Source organism: Euprymna scolopes, chromosome 9 (assembly GCF_053919585.1).
Source record: "Euprymna scolopes isolate OS-2025 chromosome 9, ASM5391958v1, whole genome shotgun sequence".
Lineage (NCBI taxonomy): Eukaryota > Metazoa > Mollusca > Cephalopoda > Sepiida > Sepiolidae > Euprymna > Euprymna scolopes.
This window is the reverse complement of record NC_136490.1, coordinates 96825131-96845700: the sequence shown is the minus strand read 5'-3', so window position 1 is coordinate 96845700 and position 20570 is coordinate 96825131. Positions and strand designations below refer to the sequence as shown.

The following is a 20570-nucleotide window of genomic DNA, read 5'->3' as shown; positions in this document are numbered from 1 at the left end:
GGCCACTTAGCTTTCGTTTTTTTCCAAATATTTCATTGAACGAATGCTACACATTTTTAGGTAAAAGTGTGCAAGCGTATTTCAAGATGCAAGATGGCTTCTCTTTGAATGGCATGGCTCAATCTGAAACAGAACAGGAATAAAACATTAAATATACAACTTTGATCAGTAAAAATGTGAGATTATTTCAATAAGATTTGCACAAATTATTGGCAAGCGAAATAATATTTATTTTTTTAGAGGGATACCCTATATTAATTTATTAATTCTAATAGCAATAATCATCGGTTGGATTCATTGTGTCCAAATTCTTAGAATTCCATTTCCATTTTTATTTGTCTGAATATAGACTATCCTTATTGCCACTGGCTTTTGAACTTTCTATTTAACAAATTGCTTAACTTAACGGCTATTTCAAAAGCACCTTCTCTCCTTTTTTTTATCTTGATCTAAGATAAATCTTGCTTGGCTTTTAATAAAATATTTTCATACCTTTTATTTCAGATATAAATCTCAAGCAACAGACAAATGGTTATTTCGATTGGAAGATTATAAATCTGCAAGTCTCAAAGAAACTTTGTTGGTGAGAATCCTTCAATTTCTACATATCCTTTTATATCATTCAATCTGTATATTATCTATCTGTTTAAGAGTTGAAGTAGTCTGAACAATTTAAAATTCTTATTCTAATAATATTTAGTGTTAGCATTTTCTTTTTTATTATTATTATTATTATTATTATTATTATTATTATTATTATTATTGGGTTCATCACTCGATGGTCAAGAGCTATTCTGGGATAAGCGTTAATAAGATTGGAATGATTTCTTGACAAAAGATGAGGAATACTATGAGAATATTTGCTTTGATTAATGGTATGATCTGCCTTTAATTATTTATGGGCCACTTTATGACAAGAATTTGTTGCTATTGGGTTTAAAAACGATTAAGTTATTGCCATTAGGAAAGCAGTCCAACAGTAATGTGATCTTTAGAATGAGAAGTCCTTGCAAAAAAGGAAAATTCTAGCTGATGCAAGGCATATGGAGGGAAAAAGGAAAATGATTCGTTTGTGATAGTAAGACGATTTTTTGTTGGGAATATTTTACAAAGAAGGATCAAAAACTAGTGCTCAGTCGAATACCTTCCATGGAAATTATGAGTAAAGAGAGACAAGCAACATCTCTTTTGTGAGAAAGGGCTTGTAGAGAAGAAAAGAGATCTTCTTTTGAAGTCGATTTTGTTCTCTGTCAATTCTGGAATTATTGCAGTGCATAGCATATACACCCCCTAATATGGCATCAGTATTCCATTTTTAGATATATCTAACTCTTATATAGGTTAGGGATTACATCTTCACCACATGCTTGAGAACAATATCGTTAATGGGTCTGTTAATGAGCATTTCTCAGTCTATTAGTATCACTCCTAGAATAGTGAAAGATTCTCATTTCGAAGACATGTAATCTCATCTTATGCACTACCATTATAGTCCATATTCTACAAATAAACATCAGAATATTATTTCAAAGGCCGATAGCATTAAATTACACCAATCATTATGTTTAAGACCCTCTTGGTTAGGAGCAAAGTGTAGTATTTGTTTTGATGCCATACGTTATCTTTTCTATCCTCGATTAATATTGGAGAAATCCTTCTAAATTGAGACAATTCTTATTTTTTATCCTAAATCAGAGTGCTCACTTTAGTAGAGCTAGATTTTCCTAACATTAAAAATCGGTCTTGTATCTAAATCTGTCCTCCTAGCAAGGCAAATAAATAGATGCATTTACAACCGGAGATACCTTATTTTTATAATGTAAACCGTCATGTTTGCAATTGATTAAATGGAAGTCAACCCCTAAAGAAGTTTATGTGTCTATTAATGCTACCAACTTGGGATCTTTGAACCTTTAGTGTATTTCTTCACTACTCATTTTTTTTTTTAAATTTTCCCGGGATGCAATGAAGACATGTTACTTTTTAATTTGCATTTGTTTGCATAATTCTAAAACTGATACAGAAAGCGAAATACAATTTTGTTGTAAGATAGACAACTCTGTATGTTTTTCAGTAAAAATATTAGTAACATATCCCTGATATAATATAATCAGTATAAAATAGACACTCAACACACAGAGTAAGTTATAACAAGTTTATTGAACAACGGTACCATGTAATAAATAAGATATTGACACTCGAACGTATCTTGAATGCCATAGTATCAAGACTAATTTACTCCCTGCCTGGTTATTGCTTTCTAGTGTCTTTTACAGACTGAGTAATCCATTCTCAGGGTGTAAGAATCTTCCACTATATCAATCATAATGATTTTCATTTTTCTATCATAATTGATGAATGTTTCAATTTTATCTTATATTGCAGCATGACTACATAATTTAAGAACTGACCAGGTTTAACATTGCTTCACTTCTGTGATCCAGCGAAAACTAGTATGTCACTGTGATTATGCCATACTGGTCAGTTCTAAATGGGTGACCATTTGGGACTCCCAGGTGCTATATGTGCTCTTCGCTAATTTCGGCATTGTTTCCAGTTGTTCTGGACTTTTCCTTGCCACTGGACTCAAACAGAGTCGAGTCAGGAGATGTGTGGTTGGAGATTGCGCAACCCTTACCTCACAATTACATGCACAGCTGCCCCTACAGGGGTATCTTTTGTCTTTCGAGACGGAACTGAGGTATCGATATAATGTTAAAATATTCTGTAAGGAAGTACATTATTATAGTGCAAAAACATTATACAACAATAAAAAAAAAATTCTAATAAAAAAATATTAAAGGTTGGTGCGTCAGATTAAATGCTATTTAGATCTAGCTTTTAAAATGTACCAAGATAACGTCATATATGGGATTAACTTATGTTTTTTTGTCATCGAATCCACATTAGGTTGCCGAAGACTATGACGACACTGAACAGGAACGACCCTCAGTCCTGCATGTCACCTTGTCTGATGACTTTCTGATTATCATCCATGAAATATTATATTTCTGCCATGAGCCATTCCTGATTTGCAACCAAACCAACATTGAGAATTTGATTGGCGACATGAGTCTCCCAAATCTTCAGGCGTCAGTGACAAAACTCCAATTAATCACAATCACATACAACAACATCATGAAATTAATGAAGCATGTGGAAAAACCATTGTTTGAGGCAAAGCTTTTGGATATTGACCAGGTTAGTTTTAGTTTTTCCTATTTTTTTTTTAAAATAGCAAGACCCATGGAAATTCCACAACTAATTAAAGAAAATTGGTTTAAATTATATTTATTTAACATTTATATATATATATATATATATATATATATATATATATATATATATATTATGTCTAAATATCGAATGAATATACATATTTACTTGTGTATTGAGCATTGAGGATTATAAGACAAATTTAAACATTTTTGCATTTAAAATAATTTATATAAGGTATCTTATATAGTAAATATAATTGTCTTTTATGTTAACAGATTTGAAGAAATAAGGTTTCATAAAAAATAACTATTAGGTTGTTGCATAAGTTCCCGCTGTTTTTTTTTAAGAAAATCAAAGAATTTTAACAGCAAAAGTAAGTTCCTGTGGGACCCAAGCTCCAAGTAATTGTGTAAATCCAATCGACTGAAGGTGGCATGAAATTGTCGCAAGATCGCACTTCATCTTTTCACCCAATTCTCTACATATCTAATGCCCATCTTCCTACAAAAGAAAACCTGTGTTGGTCTTTGTCTATTTTGATTGGTCTTCCGGAACGAGGAACGTCATTGAGGTCAAAATTACCGTGTTTTAATCTGATAAACGAATCTCGAACAGTTCTCTCAGCTATAGCGTTTTCTCCATACAAAATATCCTGGTCATTTAACTCGCTTTTTGACCTCGATTAAAGGCAAAAAGAAGGAGGTGTCGAAAATGTGATTTTTTTTATCTACTTGACAATCCATTTGACGGTTCTGAAAATCGAGAAACAAATTATATGAGCAAAACACGATAAGCATTATCTTGTAAAACAGAATAGTGCTTTCTAATGATATATCACACTTAGCCAAATATCAAAACATGTTTTAGAACAACATTTTTTTATGAAACGGCGAGAACTTGTGCAACAACCTGATACAAATGATTAAAAATCAGCATTTCAAATTTTCGTATTAGAAAAAGTAAGCCACCAGCTGAATAAGACAAGAAAAGAAGAAGTGAAAAACTGGAAAACAAACTTACAGAGAAAGAGAGAGAGATAGAGAGAGAGAGAGAGAGAGACAGACAGACAGACAGACAGACAGAGACAGAGACAAATGCAGATAGATAGAAACAGACATAGATTGATAGATATGATGAGAATAATGGAAATAGTATTCCGACGAATAATCAGTGTTGCATTAATAAAAGAAAACAAGAAGAAAAGAAAACTAATTAGCATATAATGAGCACTTCTCTTTTCCTTGCTCTCTCTCTCTTGCTCTTTCTCTCTCTCTCTCGCTTTTTTCTCTCACTCTCTCTTTGTATATATAATTATATATCTATTAATAGAGAGATAAAATAAAAAAGAACAAACCAAGTTATATGTTCATCAACGTTTCATCATTATTGCAAGACTTCTTCTGGATTTTGTTGCTTTTTTATCTCCCTATTTCGTCGGCATACTATTTCCATTATTCTCATCATATCTGTCAATCTATTTTTGTTTCTATCGATCTGCATTTGTCTCTGTCTCTGTCTGTCTGTCAGTCTGTCTGTCTGTCTGTCTGTCTGTCTCTTTCTTTCTCTGTCTCTCCCTCTTTCTCTCTCTCTTTCTGTAAGTTTATCTTCCAGTTTTTCACTTCTTTTTTTTCTTGTCCTATTTATCTGGTGGCTCACATTTTCTCTTTTCCTCTTCCTCATTATTTCTCTACCTATTCCATCTCTCTCTTTCTCCCCGCCAACCTCAATCCTCTTTCTTGTTTTAATGTGTTGGGAAAAAATAATAATGAAACTCATTTAGTAGAGCTGCGGTAAAAGCGGTTCATCTAACAAGAAGAAACCCCTGACAAAAAAAAAAAAAAAAAAAAAAAAAAAACGATATCTCTCTGATGCTAGTCCCCAATAACCACAGTGCTACTGTCATTAGTTCAGAGCTAACGGGGTAGATATGGCTGCTGGACTGGGTGAAAACAACCTATATGAAAGACGGTAAATTTTGACATGGGAGAGGTTTTTAAAAAGTACAGACCAATCATCTCATTCAATGTACCATTGGGTCTTCCATACCTCACTCAGAAAGCTTAATTCTACTATAAAGAAAGTCACACGTGGGTGCCTTTCAGAGTTTTCATTTTTTTTCTGTGTATTCTGTCCTTGATGCACGAGAGAACAAAACCTGAAACATCTCTGAAAAGTGTGCACACTCGAAACCGAGTAGACATACATGAAATAACTGCAGCTATCGTTTTAGTTTGCATTTTCAAAATAACCCTTTCTTACAGATTCAAAGTGTAAATGACGAATTATCATTATCATATTCTGTTGGGATTTCGCCTAATTAGATATACAGTTGTAGAAAAATATGGGGTAATAATGCATGCAAAGATGGCAAGAAAAAAGATAACAAACAATTTTTAAATTGGGCAACTTTATGATATGCAAATGAATGAAAGAGACAGATAAAGTGGGAAAGATGTGTTGTGTTGCAAATAATTTATATTGCAAGACTTATTTTGTATTATCACATAAATAGTAATTATTGAGTGCTTTGTATAAATGACCCGGAACAAAGTATCTTCGGTGAACTGTTTTTCTTATTAGGTAGTAATTTTCTATTATCACCTAAATAGTATTAGTTCCATTTGTATAAATTTTGTATTATCTGTATAAATTTTGTATTAAATTTTCTATTATCTGTATAAATAATTATCTGTATAAATTTTGTATTAAATTTTGTATTATCTGTATACATTTTGTATTATCACCTAAATAGTATTAGTTCCATTTGTATAAATGACCCGGAAGAACTTGGGTGAACTGTTTTTCTTATTGCCGCGATATTAAACCTCATCTTTCCAGGAATAACGTAGCAGAATGTTAAAACATGCAGGTTCTTCAACCAAACTGGTTTTGTAAGGCAGCCATTGGTTGGTTTTTTCTTAACACTTCACGGGCGTTAGTAATTTTTATAGTTTATTACATCATCAACTAATTTATTTTGCACGATTGATTCTCCGATTATTTTTTGATAATGCTTCTGCAGTCTAATAGATTTCAAACAAATTAAAAAACACTATTATGTACTTATGTGTCATGTCGAAATTAGTAAAAATTCCAAAAATTACGAAAAATGATACGGTAAAAATATAATTACAAGTAAACATTAAATTTAATGTATTATAGAGTTTTATCATGTTTTAATGTGGAACAGTTCTTTGCGACCAATTCTGTATGACAAACTGACTTATCTTCCTTGCTTTCCTTAAAATATGCATTTTCAAAATAGCAAATGTCGGACCACTAATAGCTATGATATTTAAAACAAAAAAATAATCTAGCACATCTTTTACGGGATCATTTTTTTATCATTTTTGGAATTTATACTAATTTTGACATGACACGTAAATGTTTTTAACTTGAAATACATTAGTTTGAGATCTCATTATATTGCAGAAGCACCTTTTCAATTATTGTCTATGAATTTTAATCAATTTTTAATTAATTTTGTAATCAAATTCGAATAGTATGCAAGAGTCGTCTACCTGAATATTTCAGTTGATTGAACAAGGAACAGAGAAGTTCACATGGAAAATGAAGGAATCTACAGATTTCATCGAGTCAGCAATCTCTTTGATATGCACTGATCTTTACCATAATCTAAACACGTTACAGGACAATTCTAACTCGATTTTGGATATTACTCGTTCCTGGAATGAATCACAGATTAAATTTCCTCTTACTCAGATGCCCTTATCTATTGACCAGTTATTGGGAATCAAGAAGTAAGTATAACATGTATTGTAAAATTCTCATTTGCTTCGATTTGGTTTGGTTTGTCTTTTTTTTTTTTTTTTATGAAATGCTAGCTGTCCCAACCAGGAGCTACCCGGAAGTATTTGTACTTTCATTTTTTTGTTTCTCAACAAAATATTAAAATTCTAAAATCATTCTACACTCTTTCATGTATCACACTTTATTTACATTCCTATATTAATACTATTGGAAAATACTATCGGAAATGTTCATTGTCCTAAAATTTTATATTGAAAACATTTTTATTCAGACTTAAGACATTCTTTATATGAAGGACGTTTCAAAAGTAATGCCTCCTATTGTTTTATTTCATCCAAGTGGATCAAGGGGATTGCAAATTGCATTGTTATCATGATTGAACTTATGCATTCATGAGCTGAAAGTTTCATTTCTCTGCTGCAGATATTGACGATGTGAGACTTTAAGAAAGCAACTCCTGGCATGGACGTGCATCAGAAGCAGAGATACGTCATTAAAGTTCTCGATGCAGAAAAAATTGAACCGATCAACATTCACAAGCACCTATTGAATATTTACGAAGCCAATGCAGTTGATGTCAACACAGGAGATGCGTTCGTCGATTTCAGAGTGACGATAGAGATGTGAGTGGCAAAACGAGATCTGGAGTTTTACCAACAACGTATTAAAAGAGACTCGCAAAAGTGCACTGAGAATGATAATGATTATGCAGAAAAGTAAATTTCAGACCACAAAAGCTCACTCGTTTTAATAGTATCATTCCCATCTTCGTAGTTCTTCAACATTTTAGTTTTTGGGTTAAAAAATAGGATGCCTTACTTTTGGAACAACCCTTGTATAAGTCTTGTTTAGAAAATGATTATTCAATAATATTCCCGTAAAATATGAATCATTTCATAAAAGCAAAAACGTAGTCTTATAAAATCGATTTACTCTGCCCAATATTTTTTGGCGGATAATACCTAGCTTCATACTATATACAAACTTAAATCTATTTCAGAATAAATGTATGGATTTCAGTCGAGTAGGGCTACCCGGCGTTGAAGCAAAAGTTAAATAGTGTGTGTCACATCTTTATATTAAAACTTCTGTCTCTTTCCCCTCTCTCGCTCTACCTCTTCATCATTATTTCCCTCCCCGTTCCATCCTTCTCTTTCTCCTCCGCTCACCTCATTCCTCTTTCTTGTTTTAATGTGTTGAAAAAAATAATGATGTAATTCATTTATCAGAGCTGTATGTTTTAAATGTAATACTGTAATCTTACATTAGGTATGACACTAATTTCCGACACCCGTAACAAAATATACACGTAAAAACTAGTGAAATGAAATTAATTCATCGTAATTTTTACTCTATATTGAAGAGGAAGAATCAGGGTGTAAATCACATATAAACATTCTTTATTTTACACTGAATAAAACGGACGAAATTTGATTTGAACGTCACAAAATAACCAAAACATAAAAAATGAGAAATTAACATGGCGTCGCAGATATACAAAACACAGATCTTATAAAACATTAAAAATATAGGGGAAAAATTTAGTACAAATATATATTAAAGCGTTTTAAAATTTTTGCTCAATTATTATTCAAGTAAAATATTACAGTAAGTGTCTTATCTTTGGCTTAAAATATTATGAAAAAAACATTTATACAGAGGATATCCATAAAAAAACAACAACATATTTTAAGCAAACATCTAAAACAATAAACTTCCGATGTGATATGGAACCCGTTAACCGACAGAATTTCCTTTAATGTTAATTTTTAATATCGTAATTTGTTGCCAGAAAAAAATAACATTTAAATTATTTTTATTAAATTCCTCTTTATTCTAGGAATTATCAATTTTAAATTTACTTTTAGTAAGCTTTTTTTTTTAATCTTCACTAAATCCTTAAATTAACTTCATCGGAAACTTATTTTCCATACAACGTCATTGGCTTTCCGCAGAAAAAATTATTCACATTTAATTTCTAAATATATTTTTTAATTATCTACTATTCAAAAACCGCATCGGTAGGTGTATCAGAATTTTTGTAGGAATTTTTGACACCCCTAACACGAAACTGCGAATAAAATATAAAAAACTCGTAATTTCTCTTTTAAAAGTGGGTTGTTTATTTTTTGTATGGATTATACTTCCAAAATAAACTAATAAAGTTGTTTTAAAAGTAATAGAAATATATTTTTTTATTTAAAAAAACAGTAATGAAATTAATTGAATTTTACGAGCTCAGTATTTTTCAATTTTTAAACTTTAAAAATCTATCAAAATTTTTCTATTGATTCACTTTTTACGATATTTTCAGGATCAATGTGAAATTGTATGCTCTTTCCAATAAACTGAATATAATATTTTAGACAAACGTTTTTTTTATTCACGCCCCCATTTTCAAGTGCCTATTAGAAAGTAAATAACTAATTTATTCACCAAAGTTTTATATATCACAAATTGAAGAGGGAAGGTCAATAAGTAATATATTCAAATTTAAAACAAAAAAGTAGTGTTTTTTTAGAAATTTACATGTAAAGTCCGAAGTTTAAAACCTTTTTTTTTAACCACGTTGTTTGCTTTTTCTTTTGTTATTTTTTTTAATGAAACCTTGGTCCTTTCTCCTTTAATTGAAAAAAAATTAGGGCTTGAATTACATTTTTCGAGTAGTTATGAGCTTGGAAAGACAGGGGGTCGAATGATTTCACGCCTCCCATTTTGAAATGTCTATTAAAAAGTAAATAATTAATTTAATCACCAAAGTGTTATGCATTACAAATTGAAGATAAATGATGCATAAATAATATATTCAAATTTAAAACAACAAAAAAGTAGTGTTTTTTAGAAATTTACCTGTAAAGTCAGAAGTTTAAAACCTTTTTTTTTAAAAAAAAAAACACGTTGTTTGTTTTTTTTGTTGTTTTTGTTTTTTTTTAATGAAACCTTGGTCCTTGCTCCTTTAATTGAAAAAAAATTAGGGCTTGAATTACATTTTTCGAGGAGTTATAAGCTTGGAAGGACGGGGTGGAATTATCCAATATTTTTTCACGAAATTTCTGACACACCTACCGCATCGGTTAATTTTTTTTTATTATTGACAGTAAGATTGTCAGTTTATTCATAATAAGTTTTAAGATTGAATCTTCCACACTTTTTTCACGAACCTTGAAAAATTCAATCATTAAAAAAAAAGAAATAATTTCGGAAATCGTTTGAAATTACACAGGTAAAAACCGTCAAATGTACATAATAAATAATTTTTTAAAATTTCGTAAAACTTAAATAATTTTAATATATTTACAAACTTCATTTTCTTCCGAAAAATCGATAAAAATCGTGTAAATCGGCAACATTTGTGACCCAAAATTAAATTTTTTTTTTTCATGATTCCAATATATTTTAATGTGTAACGCCCCCCCCCACCCCCCCCAAAAAAAACCTAAGATGTGAGTCTCCCCACCAAAAGAAAAAATTCTGATAAGATCGCATTAGGGAGGGAGGAAAAATATAAGAATTTTTTTTATTATTATTTTATTTTCGTTTATATATATTTCAACCTTTTTTTTTAAATATGTCTGTAAACAAAAAAAAAAAAAATTAACGAAATTGATCAATAGTTTGCTTTTTGAGAGAATTTTAAAAATTGCGTTATTTTCATGATTTATGTAAAAATATGTAGAAATAACCTGCGGTTCCAATTTTCCCGTTTTTAGCTTTTGGGGGAATTTTTTGGAAAATTCACCGGTTTTACGGAGAAAACTTGCGGAGAATGCTCTGTTTTACGGTTGTTTTAAAAATGGAACTGAAATTTGAATTTCGTTCCGTTTTAATCTTTTTTTTTAAATTTCACATGTGCCCCTGCCTTCAAATCGAAAGTAATTGATAAAATAATAAAAATCAAGTTTAAAAAAAAATGGATAACACGACTATCAAGTTGCAAATATAAGAATTTTTATACAATGGTAAAATTTGGGGAATTTAAATAGGAGATTTATCATATTACCCAAAACGGCCATATGTCTGAAATGCCAAATTCTGAAAGCCGTTCTTAACATGGGGAGGTTGGGGTGTCTATTCCGAAAGTTGTTCTTAACATGGGAATGTTGGGGGTGACTATACCGAACGCCGTTCTTAACATGGAGAGGGGAGGTGTCTATTCCGAAAGCCGTTCTTAACATGAGGTGGTTGGAGGTGTTTATTCGTTGTAAAACCAATAAAAGTCGACATTTCCAATGTGAACGGTGAGTTGGACTGATGTAAAAAAAAAAAAAAAAATAAGGTATACGAAATTTACGTTGTTACAAAGTGAGTACGGGATCTCATTTCGTTTTTTTTTTTTTTTTTTTTTTTTGCGAGGAAGCAACAAAATTAGCAGGAGCAGTGAATACATCGTAGAACGTTTCAGTTGCGCGTATAGCTGCTGTATACACCCACGCAATTTTCGCGATCGTAAAAAATAAAACTCTGCCTCTGTGTGCCAACGAAGTTGAAAGCACCTGACGTCACAGAGATGTTGTGTTTTCAGCCAAGCGCATTGCAAGGAAAGAGAATTTAAAAATATTTTCCCTAACAGTTCTCTGGGAGCCTGACTGTCCACAATAAAAGTGGACAAACGCGCCAAAACTAATGAGTCAGCCACAGTCAGTTAGCCGTAATTATTGGCTCCGTCGGGGTTTTCGACGTTAAACAAACAATTTCTTTTGCGCGCGCTACGCATATAAATGCTCCACAAGGAAGCACCAAGCAGCGAGAACTAACATTTACCTTTCTTATTTAACTTTATGCCAGCAATTTTTTTTCCTGAACATTCTCACATCCTTACGAACTTTGAACACTTTAGTTTATTTTTGCTTTCGCTGAGTTTGTTTTTTAAAATAAACGATTGAGAAATCAATCGCTTAAATTGTAAACCTATATTGTTTGTCTGGTTTCTTCTTGCCACCATACGTTGTTTATTCATAATATAATAACGTTTTCGTTTAAAAATTAAATTATTTCGTTTTTGTTAATAAAATTTTGTTGTTATATATATATATATATATATATATATATATATATATATATATATATATATATATGTATATATGTATATATATATATATATATATATATATATATATATATATATATATATATATATATATAAAGTACGATTGTTGAATGTTATTCTTTCGATTACTTTCGATTTGGGGGGGGCACGTGCGCAATTAAAAAAATAATTAAACCGGAACGAAATTTAAATTTCCACTCAATTTTTAAAACAACCGTAAAACAGAGCGTTCTCTGCAAGTTTTACCAATTTATTTATTATACAAGTTTTTACTGTTATTAATTGCTAAGTGGGTCGAAAATTCCGCCTATATTATGGACATACCTATCCTACATTTTGACAATGCTGAGTAGAAATAATCGCAATGACATTCTTGATTCTATCTAATTCTGATTTTTATATTCAGTTATTTCGATAAACCTTCCTTTAAGAATAACCATTTCAGTAATTTTCCAATAAAATATGAATCATTTAATAACACTTTTAGAGAAAACAGATTTTATTTAGAAAATAATGGAACATTTTACATTTAAAAGGGGAAGTAACTCCTTGCTCTTTTTTGTCCTGCTTGAAATAAATTGTATTTTAGAAGCAGAGTGATGTCCCCTGGATTCCATACGTATACATTTTGGAATACTTTAAATGAATGTGTTGCACAACGACTACACATTAATTAAATTCTCATTTAATACCTTTTCATCTGTTAATATGTATTAAATAATTAAATTTGTTGATTTATACAGAAGCGTTTTTATTAAATTTGTCCGTCATATTCGTCTTTGCATTAACAAAGACAATTTTACTTCAAACCCAAGTTTGCATAAATAACAATTTTAATTTATATTATTTGGATTATTCGGCTTTCATTTCGTGTTTCACTCAACGTTTATGGCAATGTAACTGCCGACCTTCTTCAGGTGTATCTGGTCAAATTCAGGAATTTTCCTGTCGAATTTGAGAATTTTTCTGCCAAAATCGCATAATTTTTTTAAACAGAGTCGTTTATTTAATCCATGGGGGTAGAATGCTATCGTTTTGTCAGCCATGAATTAGTGGACATCCTCAGAAATTCGCAGTTGTTCATTGAATGTCGCCCAAAATGATGATTGAACTATCAACCTCCAAGACTGTAACTTGCAAGTGAATTTTACTAAGTACTTTATCCCCTACAAATCCTTGTGGACAATTCTAGTGTGAATTCCATGCAGGTTCCTGTTTTCAACAGAAAAATTCCCAAGTTTAACAGTAAGATTCCCGAGTTCGACAAGATACACCTGAAGAAGAGAGGAGGTTATATTGACCAAAATGTTGTGCGAATAACACTCAAGATGAGAACATTTATTCAAATAATCAAAAAAAATACAAATTATCAATCCTCATCTAAAAAATTCAGAAACAATTTTCTTTTTAATTCATTCATATTTCAGCCAAATTCTACAAAGTTTTTCAGAAATGTTGATTCCATCCAACCACAAGATACACTCTTTGGTAGCATCATCCGCTCAAGTAAGTGAAAGCTTAATTCGTAATTTTAAAAACATCGTACCTATCAACTATTAGATTTAAATTATTCCTAAAAAAACTATACTATATTTATACAAAGCCATTATTAACTTATGCATGGAGTATTTCCACATCTGGGTTGATGCAGAAATTACTAGATTCTCCCTCTTGGGCAAAATACAAAAAAGTCTCTAACCTAAACGACCCTGCACTGTATGTCAAGCCTTGGTCTCTTTCTCGTCGCCGCAATGGTGCACACCTGTATTTGTGTTGCAATTTTTATTAAATATGTTGCAATGAACTTGTACCTCGTCAACAAAAATATTTCTGACCCATACACTAGCAGAAAAATCTCACGGCTTTATTATAAAGGTTCCTAGATGCCAGAAAACTTTTTACTGTAACAGCTTCTTAATTCGGACCACTTGCATTTCAAATTCTCTCCCTGCCTCCTGTTTATCTTACAGTACCAGCATGAAAAAATTTAAATGTAATGTGAACAACCATATTGCTGTCATACTCCCCACTTTGTTTGCTTCCCTAGAAATTTACGTCTCAGTATATAATTGATAACAATGACGATTAATTTTCTATCTGTCTGTAACAGAAATTATATCTTTTTGTTTTTTACACGGTGGTCACCACTTATCAAGGCCCGGAAGCCACTCAGGTATAAGGGTTATTGCAAGTACAGTACGTTAGTGTGGAGATTTGATGAAGTGTTTACTTAAGGGGGCGGTTCATTAGGAATTTGTTAACGTTGGACTTGAAGACATCCAAGTTGTAGTCAGGTGGGAAGCAGGCAGACGGAACAGAGTTCCACAGCCGTGCAGTTCTAAGAAAGAAGCTTTGTTCCTGGATTCCACGTTTTGATTTAGGCACAGATAAAGAGTGGGGTAAATTTTTCACAGTGGATTCAGCTAGACGGGTGTTTTTCGTGAAAGATTGGCGAGGGGGGGGGGCCAGAGATTGGAGTTCAGACGAGCATTACCTATGTCACAATTATTCCTAGTTTTGTTTTTACATCTTATATCAGATGATTTTATTTTTGATTTCATATATATAAAACTCAATGTTTATGTATATACACGTGTGCGTGTGATGTTTGTGTGTTCCCGATAGAAAGGAAGAAATCTGCATAAAATATAAAAGTGCATTCTTATGTAAAATTTATTTATTATTATAAAAAATAATGCGTTTATTTTTTTTTTACAAAACGAAATAAACACATAGTTTACGGTTTCAAACGCTATTTCTATTCTTATAAGTAAACATTATTTTCATTTAAGCCAATTCTTTAATTTAAAAAATCATATGTTATAGGATATTTTTCAGTATTTGTATTTATAGAAAATTTCTTTTTAGTGTAAATAAAAAAATGAAAAGAATTAGCATTATTCTTAGAAAAGAAAAGTCTGCTATTTTCTAAAATTGATATTATCGTGGTTTTTTATTCTTCAAAATAAATAATATCGATTACAACACCAAATTAGAAAAAGTAGATGTATTGGTAAGAAAACTTTCAACTTAAGTTTTGTTATTTTATTTATGTATGAATTTAACTACAATAGGTATGATATAATAGAAACCTATTTATTATTTGACACTTAAGTTTATTTTTTATAGCGTTAAAATATTTGGAAATCTTCACATCATGTATCAGAGAGTAAATTACTATTTTAACTTTTTGGGGGGTAACACAATTTTGGTGAACACCGTTTAGGAGGATTTCTTTAGGGATTCCAATTTGGTCGAAGTATTTTGTGATGAGCTAATTTCAGAGAAATATTTTCAGTAAAAATAGCCTCATGTTTATAATCTAATATGAGAATACGGGAGACATGTTATACGATAAACAAAACAAAATAATGACTTCAGATGCATACATTCAAAAAAGAGACATTTTATATGTTTAAACATTATATGTTAAAATGGAAGATTACAGCAATAGGAAAACATAGAATGTTCGTAAATATGTTAGAGTCTTTGTAAAACAAGAGGGATTCATTAGTTGAGATATCAAAGAAGTCAGAGTCAATAGTTTAAGGGCCGCGCATTACACGGTTCAGAAAATCGTAATCGAAACCTATCCGATCAATTAAATATATTATATTTCATTAAAAGTTATTAATACTGTTCGTTGTTTTTCATATTAGGAGGAAAGTTCAGTGAGAAGGGTTGGGAATATTTCAATGAATAAATTGGTTATAAGTAAGCAGACGACAACAAAGGGATTCAAGCAGTCTGTGTGTGTGTTTGTGTGTGTATGTGTCGCTTTTGTGAGTGTGAGTTGAGGGATTGCAGCAGGCTCAATGCACAACAGAGGGGCGTCAAATGACATCGATTGAGGGACTTAGCCTCAATTGGATTATTTAAAAGAGATCTGGCTTTTTAAAGGATTGAAGTGGCTTCCAGAACGGCCATTTCGAATAAATTTAGAAAATCCTCTGATTGGTCAAAAATATTATTATTTGTTTTTATAGGCCTGCATGAATTCAGTTGTACAGAAATGAGTTTACACATTTTAATTTTGAACGCCGAAGTCTAATCATCGGCTGCTACAAACTCTATATTTTTAGATTGTTCTCTGTTATCTCTAAAACCAGCAAACACCGAAACATATATGTTGAATTATTTATAACAATTTAAGGTCAATAATTTACATATTATCACCATTCATTAATTTTACTGTTTTTTATTTTTCTATTTAATTTTATTTTTCTAGGTTGTGAATGTAAGTGAAGCTTCGCCATGTTGGCAGGATTATCTTTCTTACATTGATCTAATTGTTTTGGCTGGATTAAAGAAAGCTGTCTATTCTTACCTGGACGTCTTAGGAAAACATATAGAAAAGGTAAGTCAATTATATTTGTGTTTTTACTTGAACGATACAAAGAGGTGCGATGGTTTTGTTAATCCTACCAAAATGTAGTAATAATAAATAGAGGAAGAATCAGTAAAGCACAGTTTTGTAAAATATCATACAAGCCATTACACACATTATTTTGTACTACGAAAATGATGTGTTTATAGAAACCATCTTGCTATGATGCTAAATATCAAAGCTGTGTGTACCGAAAAATCATTTTGACAAGAACGTCTGCATATAGCAACTTGATTGTAAAAAACAACATAACTTGATCAATTGTCAAGCGATAAAATGATTGTTTGTACTACAAAAAGGTCATTTGAATACATATAACGAGCCTACCATCAGGGACGACTTGCATGGGAAGAGACAACATAAACATGACTGATTGTGAAAGGATAAGATAAATGTTGGAGATATGAAAGGTCATTCGACAAGAAGATATACAGATGCAATTGGCTGGTGTTGAGCAAAGAAAAAACAAATGCTTATGTCAATTCATTGAAAAAAAAAACTATTGCTGAATAAAATGCTTTTGGGGTGCAGTGACAGAAGACAAGGCCGTCCCTTAAGGGTGCAGTCACAAATTGTTATATAATAACAAACCGAAAATGATATCGGGAGTTGGTTGATGATTTGGGCACTGAGAAGAATCAACCCATCGAATTCTTGTTGTTTCTAACAACCATCACAATCACCATCACCATCACTGTCAATAAATATAAATTGTTATATTTTCATGTCAATATGTTATCATTCTTTTAAGCACAGTAGTAATAAAATGTGAATGGAAACGACTAACTAAATCCATTATATGTTCTTCCTATATGTTATATTCTTTGTTCTGCTATTGTTTTTGTGTTCTCATTTTGTTTTATTTTTAATGAATAAAAGGTCCGCCTTTTTCCTCTTAGCCTTCGGACCAACATCAAAGTGTAAAACAATTGGGTTCTAAACTGGACGTCCCCCAGTACGAAAAGGTGAATGCGGTATTATGGTGAAAGAAGATACTAGCTAAGAGAAACTTTTGTTTTAGTTCTGGAGTGACAAGGTTGACCAACGACTCCCCCTTTTCCCCCTTTTGAGTTGGCCTTGTGCCTAAGTTTTTTGTTCAGTTGAAACTTACTTTGTAATTTTAGCTCGAATAAAGAATTTAATATCTCAAAGTGTAGTATCTATTCCGGCAGATGTTGCAATCAAAAACCATTGCCCTTGTTTCTGGTCCATGTAGAAGCAACCTATATACCAAGAGGCTCTCACAACCAGCACCGCCTCCCCTCCTCTCGGCGGAGCTGGTCCTCCTTTCCCTTCCCCCTCCCCCTCTCCACATTAAAAAACTGCCTCATGCCTAATTTGCTCTCGTGGGGAAGCAAATAAATGCAATAAATTGAATCTAGATGTGTTTTATGTTTTTATATTACACTAGCGGGGGTGCCCGGCATTTCCTGGGTGTTTAGAGGTGTGTGTGCCCGGACGGTGGCAGCGGGCGGGGGGGATTTGGGGGGTACACGGCGTTGTCTGAGTGTTTGGAGGTGTGTGTGGTCGGGCGGGGATGGGGGATGTTAATCAAACCATAAGAATAAGCGAAGTAAAAAAAAAAAAAGGAAAACCAAAAAAAACGAAGGTTAAAACTTCTTTAAAAAATCTGAAAAATAAAGCGGGGGGGGGGTACCCGGGCGGTGAGGGGGTAATCAAAACATAAGAATAAGCGAAGTAAATATTTTTAAATATTAAATAAAAATTAAAAAATCGAAAAAAAATACAAAAAAAAACTAACGTAATGCAAACGAACGATGGTAAATGTAAAAATCGAAAAAACAAAAACAAAAAAGAAAACAGAAAAAGGAACGTTAAAACTCTTTAAAAAATCTGGAAAAAAACACTAAAAAAACACGTGAAAATGGCTTAAATAAGCCTGTTTCAATATTAAAATTTAAAATATCGGTGGGTACCCGGCGTTGTCCGGGTCTTTTTGGGTGTGTGTGGTCGGTCGGGGGTGGGGGTGTTAATGAAAACCTAAGAATAAGCGAAGTAAATAAAAAACAGAAAAACGAACGTTACGTGAAAAAATAGCTTAAATAACCTTGCTTCAATATTAAAATTTTTAAAATTGAAAAAAAAAAAGAAGACATCTCACACCACGATTCGAACCCAAAACTTTTAGATAATGACCCAGCGCTCTAACCAACTGACCTAACACGGCGTACACGAAATTAAATCATTTTTTTTTAAATGTTTAAACTAAATCAGGTTACGACGTCGAATGACGCATGCGTAGAAGCGAATTCGTCATGAGAGGACGGTTTTTGCTGACCCCCCCCCCCTGTAGAAACGTTTTTGGCCAATTTTTCGATATTTGTCGGGCGAAGGATGGGGCTTTCATATGAGATCAAATTTGTGAATTTTTGTTCCGTCTGTCGAAAGTTTTTAGCAGACACACAAACATACACACATAATACATATATACATACATACATACATACATACATACATACATACATGCATTTTCGCTTTTATATATATAGATGTTCCTCTACTGTTGTAGTACCACAACTTTCGGACAGTTCTGTATATGATTTGTTCTGGTTCATGCTATTCATTTATATATTTTGTCCATATCTTCTATATATATATATATATAAAACACAATGTTTGTGTGTGTGTGTTTGCTTTATGCTTGTTTGTTCTCAATAATAAAATGGTTAAAGAATGTACATAAAATCTAAAAGTGTATCCATATGTAAAATGTTTTAGGGAAAACAATGGAAGTTGTCTCAAATCTCTAACCTACTCACCTGAGAGGCAGTGAAAGCATAACCCCTATAAAATTTCAAATGTATACTATTTCTATGAAATTAAAATTATATGTATAAAATTTTCTTAAGAAGACAATTGAAATGGTTTCGAATCTCTAAGTGTTCTGATAACTCAAGCAAGGCATAGAGATCCAACCTTTTTTAACACTTCAAATACGTCGTATTTTAATGAAATTTATAAAATATGTATAAAATTCTCTGGGTAAAACACTGGAAGTAGTCTCGTATCTCTATATTGCACTTTATGTGCTGAATATCTATTTATTCCCGCTTCTAAATGACTCATAGCGATAAAAGAAATTTCATTCAGAAACATAAATAGACATTCCGCCGAGTTATTTACGAGCATCGATTCCATGGTCGAGTGGGAGAACTGCCGACTGTCAACGCGACGGTTCTAGGTTCAAACCTTGGCTTGGGAGAGATGCTAGTCTAGCGGCACTGATGAGTTGTGATACAGCGAAACAGGACTGTATGTAGATGACTACAAATGTATTTTAAGCCCCCCCCCTCTTTGGATAGAGCACTGTCGTAAATAATCTCACCCGGTACTTAATTGGCTGAAAAATGCGAAGCTCGTTGTATGTTTGTTTAGGAACAGGCGATTTGAGCACTATAAAAGCGGTGGCGGGTGTCTATTTAAATAGACATTCCGACGAGTTATTTACGGGCGTCGATTTCATGGTCGAGTGAGAGAACTGCCCACTGTCAACACGACGGTTCTAGGTTCAATCATTGGGAGAGATGCTAGTCTAGCGGCACTGATAAGTTGTGATACAACGAAACAGGACTGTGTGTCGATGACTATATATATATATATATATATATATATATATATATATATATATATATATATATGTAAGCAGCTGATGATCCCGTTTCCTAGTTACAAAATTTTAGTTAAGGTTTTCTCTTTTCATCCTTATGTAGTTAAATTCTGTTTGAAAATTGAAGACTTTTGCGAAATCGGCTTATGCAAGTGCTAAGTCTATTTCTATTTAACAATAGAATGCCTTCTTTTTTCATCCTTATATAAATGAATTCTCTTTTTGTCATTATAAACTGTTTAGAAGTCGGATTATGTAGGTGCTAAGTCTGCGATAGGTTAAAGTTAATAATTTTTTCCTTCCGGGAATCTAAACTGCATTCTTTATTTTTATTTTTGCATTTTTTTATTCAAAGCTTCTTTAGAATATATATATATATATATATATATATATATATATATATGTATATGTATATATATATATATATATATATATATATATATATATATATATATATATATATATATATAGGACTATCCACTTATCTTGTGTTTCCTTTTTTAAAATTAAATATGTTT

The 20570-nt window shown here is 31.8% G+C and overlaps 1 protein-coding gene across 1 annotated transcript in view; it reads left to right on the top strand.

Moving 5' to 3' along the window:
• LOC145284635 (uncharacterized) overlaps positions 1-20570 on the top strand; it is a 96170-nt gene that overhangs the window by 50033 nt on the left and 25567 nt on the right. Inside the window, exons 15-19 of the mRNA XM_080133540.1 lie at positions 505-583; positions 2911-3201; positions 6754-6980; positions 13465-13543; positions 16266-16394. Of these exons, the coding sequence (XP_079989666.1) occupies positions 505-583; positions 2911-3201; positions 6754-6980; positions 13465-13543; positions 16266-16394 (805 nt within the window). The remainder of the gene's footprint in view (positions 1-504; positions 584-2910; positions 3202-6753; positions 6981-13464; positions 13544-16265; positions 16395-20570) is intronic.